The sequence below is a fragment of the Pagrus pagrus genome (genome assembly GCF_965226575.1).
Source record: "Pagrus pagrus genome assembly, chromosome: 7".
Taxonomy (NCBI): Eukaryota; Metazoa; Chordata; class Actinopteri; order Spariformes; family Sparidae; genus Pagrus; species Pagrus pagrus.
In genome coordinates this window covers 29,289,681-29,307,267 of record NC_140191.1, presented here as the reverse complement: position 1 = coordinate 29,307,267, position 17,587 = coordinate 29,289,681, and the positions used below count along the sequence as shown (strand labels likewise).

The following is a 17,587-nucleotide window of genomic DNA, read 5'->3' as shown; positions in this document are numbered from 1 at the left end:
TGTGTGTGTGTGTGTGTGTGTGTGTGTGTGTGTGTGTGTGTGCGTGTGTGTGTGAAAGCGAGAGAGAGAGAGTATAAAGACACATACAGCCATGTTAACACCTATCTAAAGAAAAACACAAGCACAACATCCAGACTGTATGCCTCAGGATAACAGCTATTTCATTATGGCAGGCACCAGCATCATCTGAAGCAGATACCTTGAATAAGTGAAAATGTGTATATACGCCATGTTCTCCCGGACGTGCACCCTCTGAAGGAATAGTGATAAGCCCAGGAAGTGGCACAGCCTTAATGCTGTCAAGGATTATAACACTGTGGAGGTGTGGTATCCAAGGGATAGTCACCCAAGTAAAGAAATCCGGTTTAACAAACAAGCGGAGAAGGGGAAAACGTTTTCAGATTTATTTATCCATCCATTTTCCACAGGAGCCTGATTCAATGCTAAATTGTTAATGGGCTCATTAGTGATGAGCAGAGGATTGTGAAGAAAAGTGCTGCAGGTTTTTCTTCTCTCTGTGGACTGCATGTGGGTGGAAATCCATCAGGATACAAATTAGCATACAAATTACCACAAATTGTTGCTGTACACCAAATAAAACACAAACTGATCAAAAACAGAGAAGAGGACCACTTGTGCACCAACAATCAGAAATCCACCTTACAGGATAATGTGTCTGACAAGACAGGACATTCATTATCGAGAGCTAACGTCTGCGCTGAAAGATATAAAGTGTTTGCAGCTGTAATCAACACTGGGGAAAGGAAAGAAAAATCATACATGTTCTCTGGACAGGGTTGAAATCACCACATGGCAAAAGGCACATGCAATATTCATCCATGTGAATGGTGCTTCAGCCTACTTGACACTATCAAGTAACTATTGTAGAGGAATTTGGTTGGTTGGCTGTGAAGATGAAGTACTAAACTAACATGATGTCTTTCACGTCCCTGTGTGTACTCTGCTATACATTTACTCTTCATAAATGTCAAAGTAATCAGAGTATGAAGACTGAGTGAACTGGTTGCTCCAATTGAAGGACAGTTCCATTTCACTACAACATACTGCTGAAACCAGGAACATGGCAGCAGCTCCACAGTGATGTCATACAGGACAAGTAACACCATCAGACAGATTGGAAACAAACCGAAAGTAAAGCAAAGTAAGCTACCACTTTAGATGGAGATAAAGTAAGAGTTGGTGCCTCTGTAATGTTGGTAGAAGTCCCTCATTGCCCAGCAGAACTGTGTGTGAACAAAACTACAGTAAGTAAAGCAGTTTTCGGCCATCTCTCCATCTTCATTTCGCGTGCCAGTCCGATTGCTCACTTTATGGCATTCCCACACCTCTCCCAGCCCCCTGTCTTGTGCACGAGCACACACACCCTGTTTAATGTCTAATGTTGTCACTGGTACCATCTACAGAGCATCAGCGACATCGATGAAGTGAGATGTCTGCAAAGAGCCTAAAGGATACAAAAAGACAACACCCACCCAGCCACGTTCTGTTCACCCTGCTGCCATCTGGCAAAAGATGTAAAAGTATCCGCTGCCGTACCACCAGACTACGGAGCTGCTTTATTCCCCAGGCTGAGAGGCTCCTCAATTCATCATCAACACTTTGCATTTTGAGTAATAAAAATCAGATATCTCTGGCTTTGCTACATCTTTTTTTATCCTTTTTCTATACTGTCCAGCATAAATCGCACAGCGTTAAGTAAGATGTTAAATCAGTGGAGGTCTGTTTCCAAAATTAAGCTATATAACACTAAAATATAATATAACAGTGTACAAGTAGAACACATCTGTCAGGAAATGTCAGCCTTCAGATGCAGCAACCAGGTTTTGCAAAGCTCTTATTAAGTGCCTCTACTCTAGGGTTAGCAACATTTGCATCATTGGTTCTGAGTCATTTTGTTCTGGTGATCGGAAGAGAAGATGACAGGTTGCATAGCTTGTGTTATTTGCCACAAACTGACTTCCCACATACTCTCACGCTCCCCCTTAGAATCATGCACTCAATGGCAGCAAATCTAGTTTCTCCAGAAGAATACGATCGCCCCATTACACTGAAGGTTCGTCTAAGAGGAGAAAAACTCCAGGCCACCTTGTGACATTCAAGTGGACGTTGTGTTCAATGTGCCGACTCAACTCCTGGCTGGGTGCCTCTCAAACAGTGATGGAAGCTGACCTTTTTCTTCTTCTCTTCAAACAACATGGCCTTTAAGATGCTTCTGACTCCGCATAATTCATTGATGGTGCCCTTCACATGAGTCTCTGAGGCTGTGCATCCAAACTCTGACCCGCCTGACAGCCCAGCAGCAGACACACAGGGCCGCGGAGCAGGCACGATGGATGGAAATGTCAACATCATGCTCACTGTGACAGGTGGGAGAGTTTTGTGATCCCACATTGCCTCGCCAAGCCTAAAACCTCCGCATTTCCATATTCATCTGTCTCTTCTACCACTAGCTGACAGCTGAATACACACTAACTAACAGACTGTGATTTGAATGAAAAGGCTCAGTTTGGCTTATCAGTATTTTCGAGGCAATGGAATATATTTATAGTGTTGTGCAAAAGTGCATTTGAATAAACATCAGGGAAAAACGCTGGGATATCAAAGAAAGTTACTGTTATGTTTAAATGTAGTGCAAGGAACTGGTTATGAAACAGTCTCACTGGTTGAACTCCAAAAATTAAAGCTGTTTGTCATGATGGACTGCTGAGGATGAACTGAAGAGTCTCTCAGCCTGAGGAGAGCAGCTGCCCTGTAGTCTGGTGGTATGGCAGCGGATACTTCTGTCTTTCCAATCGGCAGTAGAACACCTCACGTACAGTATGACATAACATTTTATGTTTGCTTTGCCATCGTTTGCTGTCTTTAGCTAAACAATCTAATCTGTTAGCTGTAGGATTGCATTAAACCTGTAATGGTGTATGACAGAAATGTTCAAGTTTACTTTGTTTCACCACCGTCATATTAAAGTTACTTATCTTACATAGCCACAGATAGATACATTATGTGCCGTGTTTTATAAAGAAAAATAAAAATTAAATACAATAATCTAATTTCTTTTGTCCACAGGGGTTGCAAGAATTAACAAAAAATGAAAAGTCCTTGTTGCTTCTTTAAGCTGGGTTCATAGGAACTTCCAATGTTTTCATGTGAATGTCTTGTAGTTGTACTACATACTTGGATTTGCTTTTATGATGCTGTGTGGAGCACTGACTGAACAGGAGTATGTCCAATTATTTGGTTATAATGCACCAAAATAATTGTTTGGATCTGGGAACGCTATGGCTTCACTAAAAAAAGGTCCAAACGGGCAAAGAAACATGAGGAGTCAGTCCGGTTGTAAACAAGCCAACATCTTATTCAGATTATCTAAACCAGTTTATCGAAGGTCAAACTCAAAGTGAGAGCGCCTGGAATGATTATGATTGTTCCTCAATGCACATAAACACCATGATCTCAGTAATTTGGACTAAGGTCAAATGTGAAAAAAAAAAAATTGTTAATCAAAATATTAAATGTATTTAAATTAGCATTGCAAATGACCAATAACTTGGTGAAGCATTGATCTTTGAATGAATGAACGGTCTGGTCTGCTTTAATAATCTCAGTCAAATCTTGGGCGTCATATGCCATCAAATGTGTCAAAATGTGAGACAGTTATCTCACATTTACATTACAGCTGATTTATGCATAAATCAGTAATAACAATGTAACGATAGCTAGCTAGCTATTAAGCAACATGGACATCGGATAATCTGCATGCATTCAATCCTTCAAAAAGGTAAGAGAGATTTCTGGCCAAGTGGAAAGCCTCTGTAGGGAAGCAGTGTGCAGCTGAGGCTCATTGTCAGTCTGGCTAGCAGCCATTCCACTGTTGCGCCTATCTTGTCCTATCATGGTGTGTCTTTGTGACTGAGAGGGGAGCTGAGATCACGGAGGGCTGGAGCTGCTTACAGATGTGCGCAGGAAGCCCCAGTTTTCCCCTCAGGCTTAAAAGACAATCAATAAGATGCATTTCCTTCATCTCCCTCACTTTCTGCTGGGTCTCCATACTCTGTGAGAGGCTCGCTGCCTGCAGGGCTCCATCCACCCTCTGCATCCCTTCATCCAAAATCCATCCATTCTCCAATGTGTATCTTCAGTCTTCAGCCCACAGGCCAAACAGCAGTGAACACGCTTTGTCTCCATACTTGACTTTTTCCCTGGTTGAACCCTTTCACATGCTCATCTCTGTAATTCTCTACATTAATTATTCAGGCCCTTCCAGACGAAGAATATAAATCCATTATGTCTGCCCTACTACTCTCTGCTTCAATTAACATTGGGGATGAAGTTATAAGGGGGGAAGGCAGATCCCGTGATTAAAGGATTCATGAGATCTCACTCCAACTTAAAATATTTATGCCACCCTATGATCCAATGCAGAGTACATACATGTATGTAATTACTCAATGGCCACTGTACTAGTTCACCAGGTGAACCGGTACAGGCCAACATCTCCAGAAATGTTCCAGCCGTGCAAAGTTGACTCAATACTGATTTTTCAGCTTTGCATTCATCCTGCAAACCCTGTGTTTCTGCTAATGCAAAAGGTCTCTAACATTACTGGAAGCTGGAGATGATAGGTCCTTTGTGACATGGTCTGATATCCTGCTGGAGGCTGTCCAGGTTGAAACAGACTGGGGCCACAGATGGAACACCTGGTCAGTAGCAGAGAAAGGGTATGTGTGGCATTCAAATGAGACTTGACTTGTTGAGGGGCCTTTGTGTGTGTAGAAACCACAAGTCATTAGACTATTATCCTGTACCTTTGTTACAAGGCAGGCAGTGAATCAAGCTCTCAATACACATGAATAAGTGAAGTAGCCACTGATTGAATTTTGTCAGTTGAAGCATCACCTGCTGTTGTGTCAATGTACTGTACACAGAGCAACACAGGATAACAGCAAGGCAGACTACAACGTTTCATAAAGTCAGTCTGCAAACCTAATCATAATGGAAGTAAGGAGAAGAGAGATGGAAAAAGGAGGCCAGACATACTCCCTGATTCTTTATCCTTGTTCCTGTCGCCCTGATCAGAGTTTGGCATCAATCCTTCTATTGCTGTCAAGTGTGTTCAACACTGCAGCTGACAATCCTGTCAGCAACCATGCAGGAAATACACTCTGCAATGCCATACGATTTAATGACTGAACTATGTGAGATTATCAACCACATGCAAATTTGGATTGGACAACCTCTCAGACAGCCAGGTGTCTGCAGGAAACCCCCCTGTGAGTCGTGAAATGACTCAGAAGACCACCAGGACATTGTCTTGGATACACAATGCTTTTGAGATGATTGCCACTCATGACATTCCAGTCCTGAATTCATATTTATCATGCATTTCTTCATATGTGATACCTTATTAACCGTGTCAAAGGGAAGGCTGTACATATTGCCGAATTTGCACTAAACATTGCAATCAAAGTGACGAAGTGAGAGCTCTCGAATCAGTTGCTCTTCATTAGCCAATCATCGCACTTCAGATAAAACACAGCACACATCCATCTCGTCTGTTCAAGGTTTAGGGAATTTTGAACTCTTGATCTGGGTACAGTCCTGATACAGTTCAGGCAGGAGTCATGTGTGTTCATGACAGTCTTACTAATAGATGTGTTGATGGGACCATTTTTGAACATCAGTGAACTTTCAGAGCAGGAACAACATCTAATTGTCTCGATGGCAACATTTGAGAGGTTTGTGTTATTTTGTTACCAAAACAGGCTTGAGAAAAATAAAAGTCTTGTTACTTCCTTGAAATAATAAATCATTACTGACCCCAAGGTTGTATATTTACACCTGTATCAATACTCAGCCCTTTTCTGCTGTTGTTGGACTGAAAGAAAAGCAGATCCAGCAGCACTGATAGATGGATGCAGGGTAGGAGGTTTTCTACAGTAATTGCCATCAGCACACATACACATTTATACAGTGCACACAGGCACACTGACACTCACCAGGAATATCCTCTCCAGCTGATCCTGGATGTCCTTCATCCCAGGGAAGGCAGCCACTCCTTGGATCATCTCGATGAAAATGCAGCCAACTCCCCTTGAAGAGAGAACAACACGTGATAAGGACTCCTATTCAATACTGGCTCTGTTTATTTATTCAACTTAATAATTGAAAGTCCAATGGATTGTTTTAATTTGTCCCGATATCATTTAGGGTTTTTCCACCAAAAATGATCATGTAGCGACTGAAAAACACAACAGACATTTAACAAAAGTTTATTCTCTAGTGTAAATCTAAATCCATTCTGTACAACACTGTTTAATCACCTCAACAAGCCTCAAAGTAAAAGTAATTCTGAAAAGGGATTGATTCCTTCTGTTCCTTGAGGCTGTTAGACTATAAATGTGGCTTGAATTCAGTAAATTGGTTTATCAGTGCAACCTGTGAGGAGCTGTTACACTGACAAATATCAAGTCCAGTCAAGAGGGAGGAAGAGTGTGTGTGTGTGTGTGTGTGTGTGTGTGTGTGTGTGTGTGTGTGTGTGTGTGTGTGTGTGTGTGTGTGTGTGTGTGTGTGTGTGTGTGTGTGTGTTGTAAATTGTTGCCAGTGCCCATTTGTCAAAGAGCTGTAGTTGCCTGACAGTTTCACTTTCTGGCTCAGTGCACACTCCCGCTCTAAGCCGAGACACCACCAATAAGGGGGGGGGAGATAAAATTTCTTCATTCCCTCAATTTTAAGGTCCCTGCATGCTGCCGTGAATGAATTCCTGCATCGGGTTGATCCATCCATCTCCATGACACAACTGTGACTTCAGCATCCACCAGTTCTACTAGAGCGTAGCTGTGAGGATGGACAAAGGTCAGCTCCTATCTACAGGGTGTCAAAAGAGTTGAGATCTCTACACACTGGCCGTATACCATCAGCAAGTAAAAGGACATTATGCCTAGTTTTAACAAGTGATGAAGAAATATATAAGAGCGCTGCTATTAGTGTACTGTATTAATAATCAGATGTGTAATGATTTTTGCCATGATTACAATGAAGTTATAAATGAGACACAGTTACAGGATCATGGTAAATCATTAGCAAGCAATGTGGAAATGTGTAACCTCTCTATTTTAGCTCTGTCTCGTTCCAAAATACATAAAGTTGTGGCACATGAAACCAAAACAACAAGCTGAAAGATGGAAAAATGTAATAGAAAATAAAGAAAATAAAATTGCAGAGTAAGGTGATTATTTCTGGGTTTGTCATGTTTGTCATGTGCAAACTTGAAAATACCTCAGCCGCAGCTACAGTAATATTCTGGAATTCCTCAGCTGCTTGGTAATATTTTTTTTTCTTGACCTTTTTTTGATACTTCTTTATTTTTATTTGTTATACTAGTCTTTTTCTTTAACTCGTCACTTTCATTTTGCTGTGTGAATGCACCGTCAGGAGGACGGCTTTCTCAATTTAGTTGTACTTGTGTGTGATGACAATAAAGGAATTCTGATAAGTACTAGTCATGTGATCCATTGTTAATATGGAAATATCTATTAAAGCAGCTTTGAAAAGCTGCTTATCTCAAGAAGTTTTTAGGCATCATGATGGACGAAATGTATTTCCAGTCGGTAAAACATTTCACAAGAACAAACATAATAATCTTAATTCTTGTAGCAAGAAAATATTTTAAAATAAAGGCAAAACATATTGCAACTAAATACCTGCTATCAGCAACTGCAGTCTTTAAACAGGTTGCTCGCTGTGAACCTATGCGAAGTTCCATGACTTAACTACTGCATGCTTTATCACAGTCTACTTCTGTGTTACTTCTATCTTATCGTGATTTTGAAATATTTCTAGTCAGTCTGAAAACCTCTGGACAAATCAAGGAATGTGTGAAGCTAGTGCCCTTCAGGTACAGTATCAGTGGATCTTATAGGCCTGACAGCAGCTGAAAACTGCTTAGTGTCCAGTCGTAGAGCCTTCATGTTATCTCAACAACAGTGGGTAAAAGTGTATTATGTGTCTTGTATGACTTTTGGGAAACGACACACTGAAATGAGCAAAACAAATAAAAAATGAGCTTAATCAGCTTAAAAACATGTGGTGAAGACAGACAGTGTTGTAATTTGTTGGAAAAAGTACAACAATTGCTTGTTATAGTTTTCTCTTCACATAATGTGTGAGGAAGTGTTTCTTATCTGTTTCTGTTGTATACATTTATATGTTTGTGCATGTGTACAAGTATTTGTCTGCATAGAACAAAAAGCAGAGTGCAACCTTTATCTTGTAACCTAAAGATGGATCATGTCTTCTATTATCTTTGTATTCCTGTTTTTTACACCAAAATGTTTTCAATATTCCATAAATACAAATCTCTGAAATACAAAATCATCTTTTAAACATTTGTGTGTGTGATGATTAAAATAGTGATTGTGCAGTCACATCAATAAGCTGTTGCTATGAGTTTTAGTTATCAGTTATTAAAATGGTTCACTACTCAAATAAAGTATATTACCAATGTAAATTTCAATGCAATTGCTGGCTCAGACCAAACACAGAATGTGTCCACAGCGTAGCGTTTTAACACTGTTGTTCTTGTAATTACACAGTGTTAGAGATACTGTGACTGTAAATCTGACAGACACGGGGCCCAGCTGTGCTCCTTTAGTTTTAGCACACAGTAAATTAGCGTCAGTAAATACAGGCCTATTTGCTCACAGACAGTTAATGAACCCTTGTGCTGAAGCAGACCTGGCAGAGAGGACAGCCTCTGCTGCAGCCACACAACAATACATCTGAGGGATTCACATCGCAACACACATTTGTGGAAGTGACATAGAGAACACGAATAAAAAACATGCCACCAACACATTGTGTACCAAGTTACCTCTTACTCATACTGACCCATCAACAGCCCAAGTTGAACTGAAACCTTGTCATCAAAAGTGGGAAGTAAGTCCAAATACTTCCTTACTGTACTTAAATGGATTTTTCAGGTATCTGTAGTACTTTACTTGAGTATTTACTTTTCGACAACTTTTACTTTTACTCCTGACAATTCAGCACAAGTATCTGTACTTTCTACATTCGGCTTACATTTTCAAACAGCCTCATTACTGTAGTTTTAATGCATTTTAGGGAAATTATTGATTAATTCTGTTTTGCTTGATTGTACGCCACCTTCCCAACATCACAAGACTGACTTCATTGATCAGTGTATATTATAGTATATATATTATATATGAAACGACCTAACAACACAGAAACAGACAGAGAGGCCGACTTGAATGGGGAGAAAAGGTGAGTTATTGTCTCATATCTGCAGAGACCCTGCGGCCCTGACCTGTATTTTCTTATTTTCTCAAGTTTGTTGCTGTGTCTTAGACACTTTACCAACCCAAAATGTCAGTATTTGACGTTCTGGGAATGACACTCAATGATCAATGATCTCTCTGGTGCGTTTATGAACAGCTCAAATCCTACCCCCCAGCAGGACAATGCAGCCTGACACACCACAGAAACTGCTCAGAAACACAACAAAAAGTCCAAGGAGTTGACTGGGCCTCCAACTTGCCCAGATCCTAATCTAATCGGGGCATATGTGGGATGTGCTGGAACAAGTCCGATCAATGGATCCACATGCATCCAGTGTGTCCAGCCTGTTATGACCGTGCCTTGACAGGTCGGAGCTGTTTTAGCTGCACAAGGGGAACCCCCACATTATTAAGTAGGTGGTGCTCATGTTGTGGCTGATCGGTATAGAGTCTACCATAAGAGAACCTTTACATTAATCTGTGCATGATCACACTTTTCAGCATCCACCTTGATTGACAGACGTGTGTGAGAGCTGCAGCTGGGTGATGTGCTGAGGAAGGTAAAAATAGAGCAGTTCCTCGCCTGTCCTCCATCACATCCTCCCTCCCCACAGATGGCAGCCTGCGACCTGTAGGCTGCTGTGATGGATGCTTCTCATAGTAGCAAGACAGATCTGCACAACCTTTTGGTCCTGCAAGAGATTCTTTTTCATGGAAGACTGCTTCCTAAGTAACCTGGGGCGTGCGTGCGTGCGTGCGTGCGTGCGTGCGTGCGTGCGTGCGTGCGTGCGTGCGTGCGTGCGTGCGTGCGTGCATGCGTGCATGCGTGCATGCGTGCGTGCGTGTCGCAGGGTGGCTCTCAGAGGAATTGAACACCACCCTGTGGGTTTATCCAGCTGCAAAAATCCTAAGCAGACATCCTATCCCTCTGCTTCCAAGATCCCCAGAACCCTCAACTGCTCTTTAACTGGATGCTGGACAATTCAGCTGGGGTTCATGAGATGTACTGCCTGTCCAGACTGCCTGTCCAGACACGGGTCACTAAGTGGACAATGGCTGTTCAAGAGAGACATATATTCCTGCACCTCTGAGGCATACTTATTTTACATTTCCTGTTCAAGCACTTGCTTGTTCAACTTGATTTTAAATCTCATCTTGTGAGGGAATGACCAGAAGATGAATCAGATAGAACTCCATATATTTCAACATCTCTGCACCATCTGCACATCTGTCAAATACCTTACCTAATCTTGATACTCACCACGCTTTGGGAAGCCCTTAAGGCATACGGTATATACGAGGACAGGTTATTTCATAATAACCTCACATGACTGTGTGAAGAGCAGCGTAAAACTCTGACAGATCAAATTCTCATACTCGATTAGCAATATGCACTTTCTCCCTTACCCGAATTATATAAAGATAGACTCTCCCTTCAAACGGAATTCAATATCCTTTCAACTTCAGAGACTGTTAATTTGATTACACAAGTTCATCATAGATTCTATGAACAAGGGGAAAAACGGGGAGAATCTTGGCTCACCATCACATAATCTCATAATCACAGAGATCTGTACTAGTTCCAGACAAGTGCAAGAAATTAATGATGAATTCAAATTATTTTACTCCAGACGGTCAGAGATGCTAAGCTAATTGACAGATTTTTCAGCAAATTAAATATACCCATGATAAGCCAATGACTTATTACTGTACAATTGCAGCCCTTCCACATCCATCCCCAATATTTCCCATTGATGATCAAGCTCCAAAAGAAACATTTACCTCCCTTCCGTTTAAGGTTGTAACTCAATTTCAGTAGGTGGGGGTCACAGTTCTCTGATTTGTTCAAACAGAATTTATTTAAACTTTTTGAACAGACAGAAAAAGACATCAAAAAGTGGTCAAATCTCCCTTATATCAGAATATTCTATTTTTATATTTAATTTAATACCTTATCTTGTTTTATTTTTAGCTCTATGATTGATTTTGAAACCCCAATAAAAAGAGTTAAAAAAACAAACACCCTCTAACCTTTAGGATTTGATGCTGTGAAAACAGCTAGTCCTGTCAGTTTCTGAAGCTAATGTTAGCTAAAGCAGCTACAATGCAGAGCAGTAACATTAGGGGTCGTCAGCTAGATATAAAACTATGTTATCAGTAAATATCACATCTCTTTTGAAAGTAGACATTGTTTTTAATATGTAAACTGAGTGATGTATTACACTACTAATGCAATATCCATTAGATTAGCTAAAATGCCATCTACAGAAAACAAGCTAATATCTTTTGGATGCTTTTGAAAAAAAGAACAACAAATATAAATGTAAATTGTAATTGCTCTTTTGGTAAAAAACGCAATGCCCTACATATTTTCCCAAACCATTCAGCCCTATCTAAATGTATATCCCTCTAGCTAGGGATAATATGTATGCTAATGAGTCTATCATTGTGATATTCAAAGACTAGTAAGAGTTCAATCAAATGTTTATCACACACTGCATTTTAGTAGTTGTTTCATTTATCATTCATAGCAGCTCAATCTCTCGGTGTAAGAAGTGTGAATGTATTGTATGTGCATGATTCTGCCTCTCCAGATCCACACTATCAGTGGGAGGAGGGATACAGGAGGTGAAAGGTGACCGACAAGACAAAATACATTTAGAGGAAGAAGCTAAGATACACAACATAGATTTAACCAGGGGAGAATCTACAGCATACTACAGTGAACACACCCTCAGGTCAGGATGAGCTACAGATAACTGGGTTTTAATGTGTTTTTGTCTCCTTCATGATTCATTTTCTGAGTTCCCTGCAGAAAAAGGAGATCTAGATCTTAATGGGACTACCTGAATAAATCAAGGATTAATTACATAAAGAGTGCATGATGGGAGGATGGGGGGATCTCGGGGTCAGAGGTTAGGAATACCCACCACATGTCCAGGCAGGTGGAGTAGTCTGTGGATCCGAGCAGGACATCTGGAGGCCGGTACCACAGGGTCACCACCTCGTTGGAGTAGGTATGGCTGGGGACCGACTTGGCTCTGGCCAGGCCTGAGGGGAGCAACACAACAACACTGTCTCAGAAAGCATTATCATTGGATGACCTTCACTGAGGCTGTGGAAACAAAGCAGAACACTGGAGAGGAGCAGCAAGACAAGGCACTCCGACATCAGGTTATACACACACAAAAACATATAAAATGTATTCAAGTCAAAATGAGATTTTAGTGTCCTGTGTAAGAGAAATTGAGTAATTGTAGCATACAAATAATTCGAGAATAAAAAAATATGTGTTTGCAACGAAACAGCAGAAGAACATGATGACAAAAGACGCTGCAGATCCTGACACCCACCTTGGATAAGGCTTGGGTAGTAACATGGCCACTGACAATGTAAAGGTGGTTACTTTTTTATATATTTTACTTCACTCTCTCTTTCAAACTCAGCACTGACTGACAACGATGTTCGAGCACTGCTTGAACAGTGACGGATGGAAAAATATAACAAGCCAGCATCAATGACGTGCCTCACAAAGTCGTGTTTCCATCACAGCTGATCGAAGCTGAAGCTGATCTACACCCGGGACTACTGCAGAGTCATTTGACGTGGGAGTGAATGCTGATTGTACTCATTCACATTAAAGACAGAAGCCAGATGTTAGTGGGTGTTAGTGGGTTTCTTGTGAAAAGGATGTGTGATTTCTAAGCAGTTGACATTGGAGCTAATACATTCTTAGAAAGTGCAAATCAGATTGAATTAAAAATATGTGTTTCGTGTCTGTGTGTTCAGATTTGCCTGAGTTATGATTCATAGAAACAGAATGTTGTAATAATTTGTTACAATCAGGCACTAAGAGTTTGAGCTGTGTGTCACGGGCACTCCTGCAGCTGCACCTGCTGACTGTGTTGGTGAGTGGATGGAGTTACATTTTAATGTCTGATCTTATTATGACGACTTAACCCAACTACTTAATTGCTGTTAAGAATTTAGTCAATTAAAAACGTATATGCAAAAATACGTAATAAGTATGTTGTTGCAAATTACAAATACTTGCTTATCAAATATATTAAAATACAAAACAAATACTATATAAGAAACTGTATTTAATTGAAATAAAAAATAATTTGTAATTTACAAAATACAAACATTCTATACAAACTGACATTATTACAGTTTAGCCATTCATTTGTGTTGAATTGTGTTGTCAGTAGAGAGAGATGGGGCACCACAATTACAGTGAAGTCATTATTTTGTTTTATTTAGTTTATCATTCAATCAACTTGGTGTTTACTTTCTGTTCTTTTAACTCATAATGTGGACTTCTCTATTTTGTCATCAAACATAGATCAATGGATTAACATCCAACATATTTCATATCATATCATATTATTGATGGTTAACCAATAATCGATTGTTAAGGCAGCCGACTATCAGCTAAAGAAATTGCCTAAAATGTGCATCCCTAACTTGGACTCAAGTTTCACAATCAAGACCTTTTTTTTTTTTTTCAAAATCATTGCTTTTTGCCTGACGAAGATCTTGATGGTGGAAACATTGCCTCATCATATTCTTGAGAGGTTGCAATATTGCTCGCAACACTCAACACCTCTTTGCAGACCTGTCTTTGTACCGACTCTTATACATTCGAGCGCAACAAGCCTGAGATTGCCTTTTCAAATGGAAATCATGATGGAAGACCTCGGAGGTTTCAGTGAGAAACCGTGTGATGTGAATGTCAGTCAGAGGAACCCAAAGGACTAAAACTCCTGCTTCCACCGAATGAATCGGTCATCATCAACATTTATAGATTTGGAGTACTCAGTGGTGATGCTACAGCTAGCTACCTTTTACCTTGTAAAAAGTGCTCTATTTTCAGAGCCTTCTCCAGGGTTGTAATAAGTGCATGAACATCTTCTTCTCTAACATTTATCTATACAGTGACACAAACCCCGGTTAGTTAAGTATCTGGTGACAGCGTTCTCATGGTAGCTAATGGTAGAGCAGAGTGCAGATGCAGCGAGCTTTAATGAGGCTGATGGCATTACCTCTTTGTCTCTTCCCAAGTGGTCGGAGGGCTTAATTAAAGCGTTTAGCCTGGTAAAAAAGGACTTCCTGCCCTGCTGATAGTCCCTTGTGTGTGGGAGGAAGAAGGGCAGAGGGGAGAATAAATGAGGAGGGAGGGGGTATTTAACATTTCCTTGTGTTGGAACACCCACAGGGCGGAGGAGCTTCAGCCGGCATTCATCACGGCCGAATACTGTAATTTCCACACACTGATCTAACGTGGAATAGGCGCCATCAACCTGCTCACACTGAGAGGCTATCATTTCCACTGCAGGCGTCCTGTGTGTGTGTGTATGTGTGTGTATGTGTGTGTGATAGAAGTGCAGTAGTAGAAGGCTTGCCTGTTTGTGACACAGAGAGGTGTAGTACAGAGTAAAATGGAACAAAGCATGTCTGAAGAGAACACAAAAATATCTGCACACCACCTAGCTTCCTACAGAACATTTCCCAGTATTGCTATTATCAACGCTAAGAAATGAATAACCTGTTCAGACAGACACAGTGACAGGGGTTAACTAACATTGTCGTACATTTTAATAGGCCAACACGCTTCATCTGTCCTCCCTGTAGATACTGTAGTTAAATGGATTTATAGGTGTCTGACATGACCTTTAGTGAAACTCAGGTTCAGTGCTCATGTCTAGTGTGAACTAAAGGTAAATGGTGAGTTATTTGAACTTACAAACATACTGAAGTTACATCAAGTACATACCATAACTGCAGTCATGTATGCAAGGTTGTTACTGAAGTTGCATAAGTAACATCATTATCTTAAGCCAAACCACGATGGTCTCCTAAACCTAACGAGGCAGTTTTCCTGCCCAAACCTAACCAAACTGCGAACACACAACAAAGATCCAGTACACCTGTCGCTTGTACACTGCAATGGTCATGATCTTTTGGGAACTGGCATATACTGTATGTCGTTTTGGGAGTCACTGGCAATTTCGCTATTTCGTTGTTTAAGTATGAGGATGTGCTGACCAAAAGGAGGAGGAGCAGTGTCCTCGGCCCACATTAAGTCTCTAAGGCTTGATTAAAGACCCAAACCCCTACCACGGATGTAACCCTAATATTTACTGTAGGTTAGATTATATATCCCCCAGTGCTACAAAACTGTCACACATTCAGCACATATCATATCCTGATAGCACTAACATCAGTTGTCATTTCCCAGACAGAATGCATTTTTTCATTTGCTCACCACTGAATTTCACACGGACAAAGATGAATAAAGGTAAAATATGACCTGCAGATCACAGCCAAACTATGAATGAAATTATGAAAACTATCCTTTATTCACTTGAATAGATCTGCATTGAAATGGAAGACTGATGGATGTTAGTTTGTCCACTCCTTTGGACTTTTATATGATGAGCCATGTATTACAGAGCTGACTGGTAGAGCCTGTTGCCATGCATAAAGCACTGCAGTCACACACTTCCCAGGGCAAAATCCATCAATCAATCAATAAATCACGCATCAATAAATCATTGAAATAAGCTGTCAGTATAAGTGTGGGGTTATAATTATGGGTTCTGTGATGGGTTATGACCCGTTCTAACAGTTTGTTTTTTTAGTTTTTTATATTCAAATAATTTGTTTATGTTTTCTTTCTTAAACCAAACATGGACAGCTAATAACCATTAAAATGACCATTATGGTTGATTTACTTTATGCTGTATGTTTGTGACGGATCAATCTATATTTTTTCTTATTGTCACAAATCCCATTAAAAGGACCAAACAAACAATCTATCCATCTCTTATTGCTTTCTGGATTACCTACACTGTCTGTGGCACGCCAAGACTGACTTTAAGTTCAGCAGCGCATTCACAATATATAAAGGTAACAAAGGAATTATAAATAATTGCTTTGGCTATTGCAGTGTATAACTCAAGTATGAAGGAACAAGCAGAATAAACAAAAAGCTAATTCTGTCCAAACAACCAGCTTGTGTTATCAGCAAGACCTTCTTCACCTTTTTTCCTCCTCCATCTCCCACTTTACAAACAAAAAGTAGGAGTTCAGCTTTCTAACCACAGGCAGCTTGGAGGCAACCAGACTGTTTCAGCTTACTGTCGTCTGTTATACGGTTTCCTGTCTCCTGTCTCCTGCTGGTTGCTCACCTGTAAATAACTGCTGTATGTAAACAAACAGTGTTGGGGTTCCTCTGCAAATAGAAATGGGTTCAAATCACACTTGACAGAGGAATCAGTTTTGATATTGGTTTAGCTGGCAGTTTCTACAGTATGTGTTAGGACATCCGGATCACCTTCTACAGTGTCCAATAGGTTGTCTCATGATGGCAGTGTGGAAGATAACAGCCCCGACCTTCCCCCTCTACACCCCATGGGTCTAACTACAGAGGAGGGTACAAAATCAAAGACCTGACCTATGGCTTCACACACACACACATACACTGCCGCACACGTGCACAGCTGCACACACTTCATCTGTTTTGGTTCACCAGTTGACCTGCTATCTTGTCCAGGTAGGGTCTAGGATGAAGGTCACTGGTGAATTATAGATCACTATCTAAACCTGGGTCACAAAATATATGAGGCAGGATGTGGGCTGGAAACAGGAGGAAGGAGGAATGAACAAGGAAGAAGAGAAGGACTAAAATAGTCTCAGTCCCCAGGGGAGAAGCCCACTGTTCATTTGAAGTTCATTCGGATTTTAAAGGCAGTTTGTAGCTTCAGCCTACTTCTCCCCCTCCTGCCTAACATGCAGCAGATTGAGAGATGTACTGAAATTCTGATCATTTTGGTCATCATGGTTCCGTCACACACAAGTAACAAAATGCAGTATTTGTTGTAGTCACATGTTTATAGAAAGAACAAAGAAAATCAGTGTGATTTCATCAAGCCAGGCTACAGTAACCTGTTCCAAAATAGACAAAGATGTATTCAGTTTGTCTTCTGTGTTCTCAATTTACAGGACTGGTGTAAATGAATAGTTCAATATTCTGTTAAATACGCTCCACTTTCCTTACCTTTCACTAATTGGGTAAGTATAATCACTGCTGTAGACAGACATCACTGATGTACCATTTCTCATTGGAATTATATCTGCCCCGACAGCTACGGTATACAAATGTGAGGCACGGAGTAAATACTGTTTGGAAATATAAAGATGCCTGGCCTATACAAATGACCTCTGGAGTGTTTGTAAATGAGAAACCTTCCTGTAGCATATATGGT

General features: G+C 40.5%; 1 protein-coding gene across 3 annotated transcripts in view; it reads right to left on the bottom strand.

Annotated features, from left to right (window-relative positions):
• cdk14 (cyclin dependent kinase 14) overlaps nucleotides 1-17,587 on the bottom strand; it is a 192,045-nt gene that overhangs the window by 74,503 nt on the left and 99,955 nt on the right. For all 3 annotated transcript variants that reach the window (XM_084358544.1, XM_084358546.1, XM_084358545.1), the window contains 2 exons: nucleotides 12,248-12,368; nucleotides 6,018-6,111 (listed from right to left, as the gene is read on the bottom strand). In XM_084358544.1, coding sequence (XP_084214670.1) covers nucleotides 6,018-6,111; nucleotides 12,248-12,368 — 215 coding nt within the window. The remainder of the gene's footprint in view (nucleotides 1-6,017; nucleotides 6,112-12,247; nucleotides 12,369-17,587) is intronic.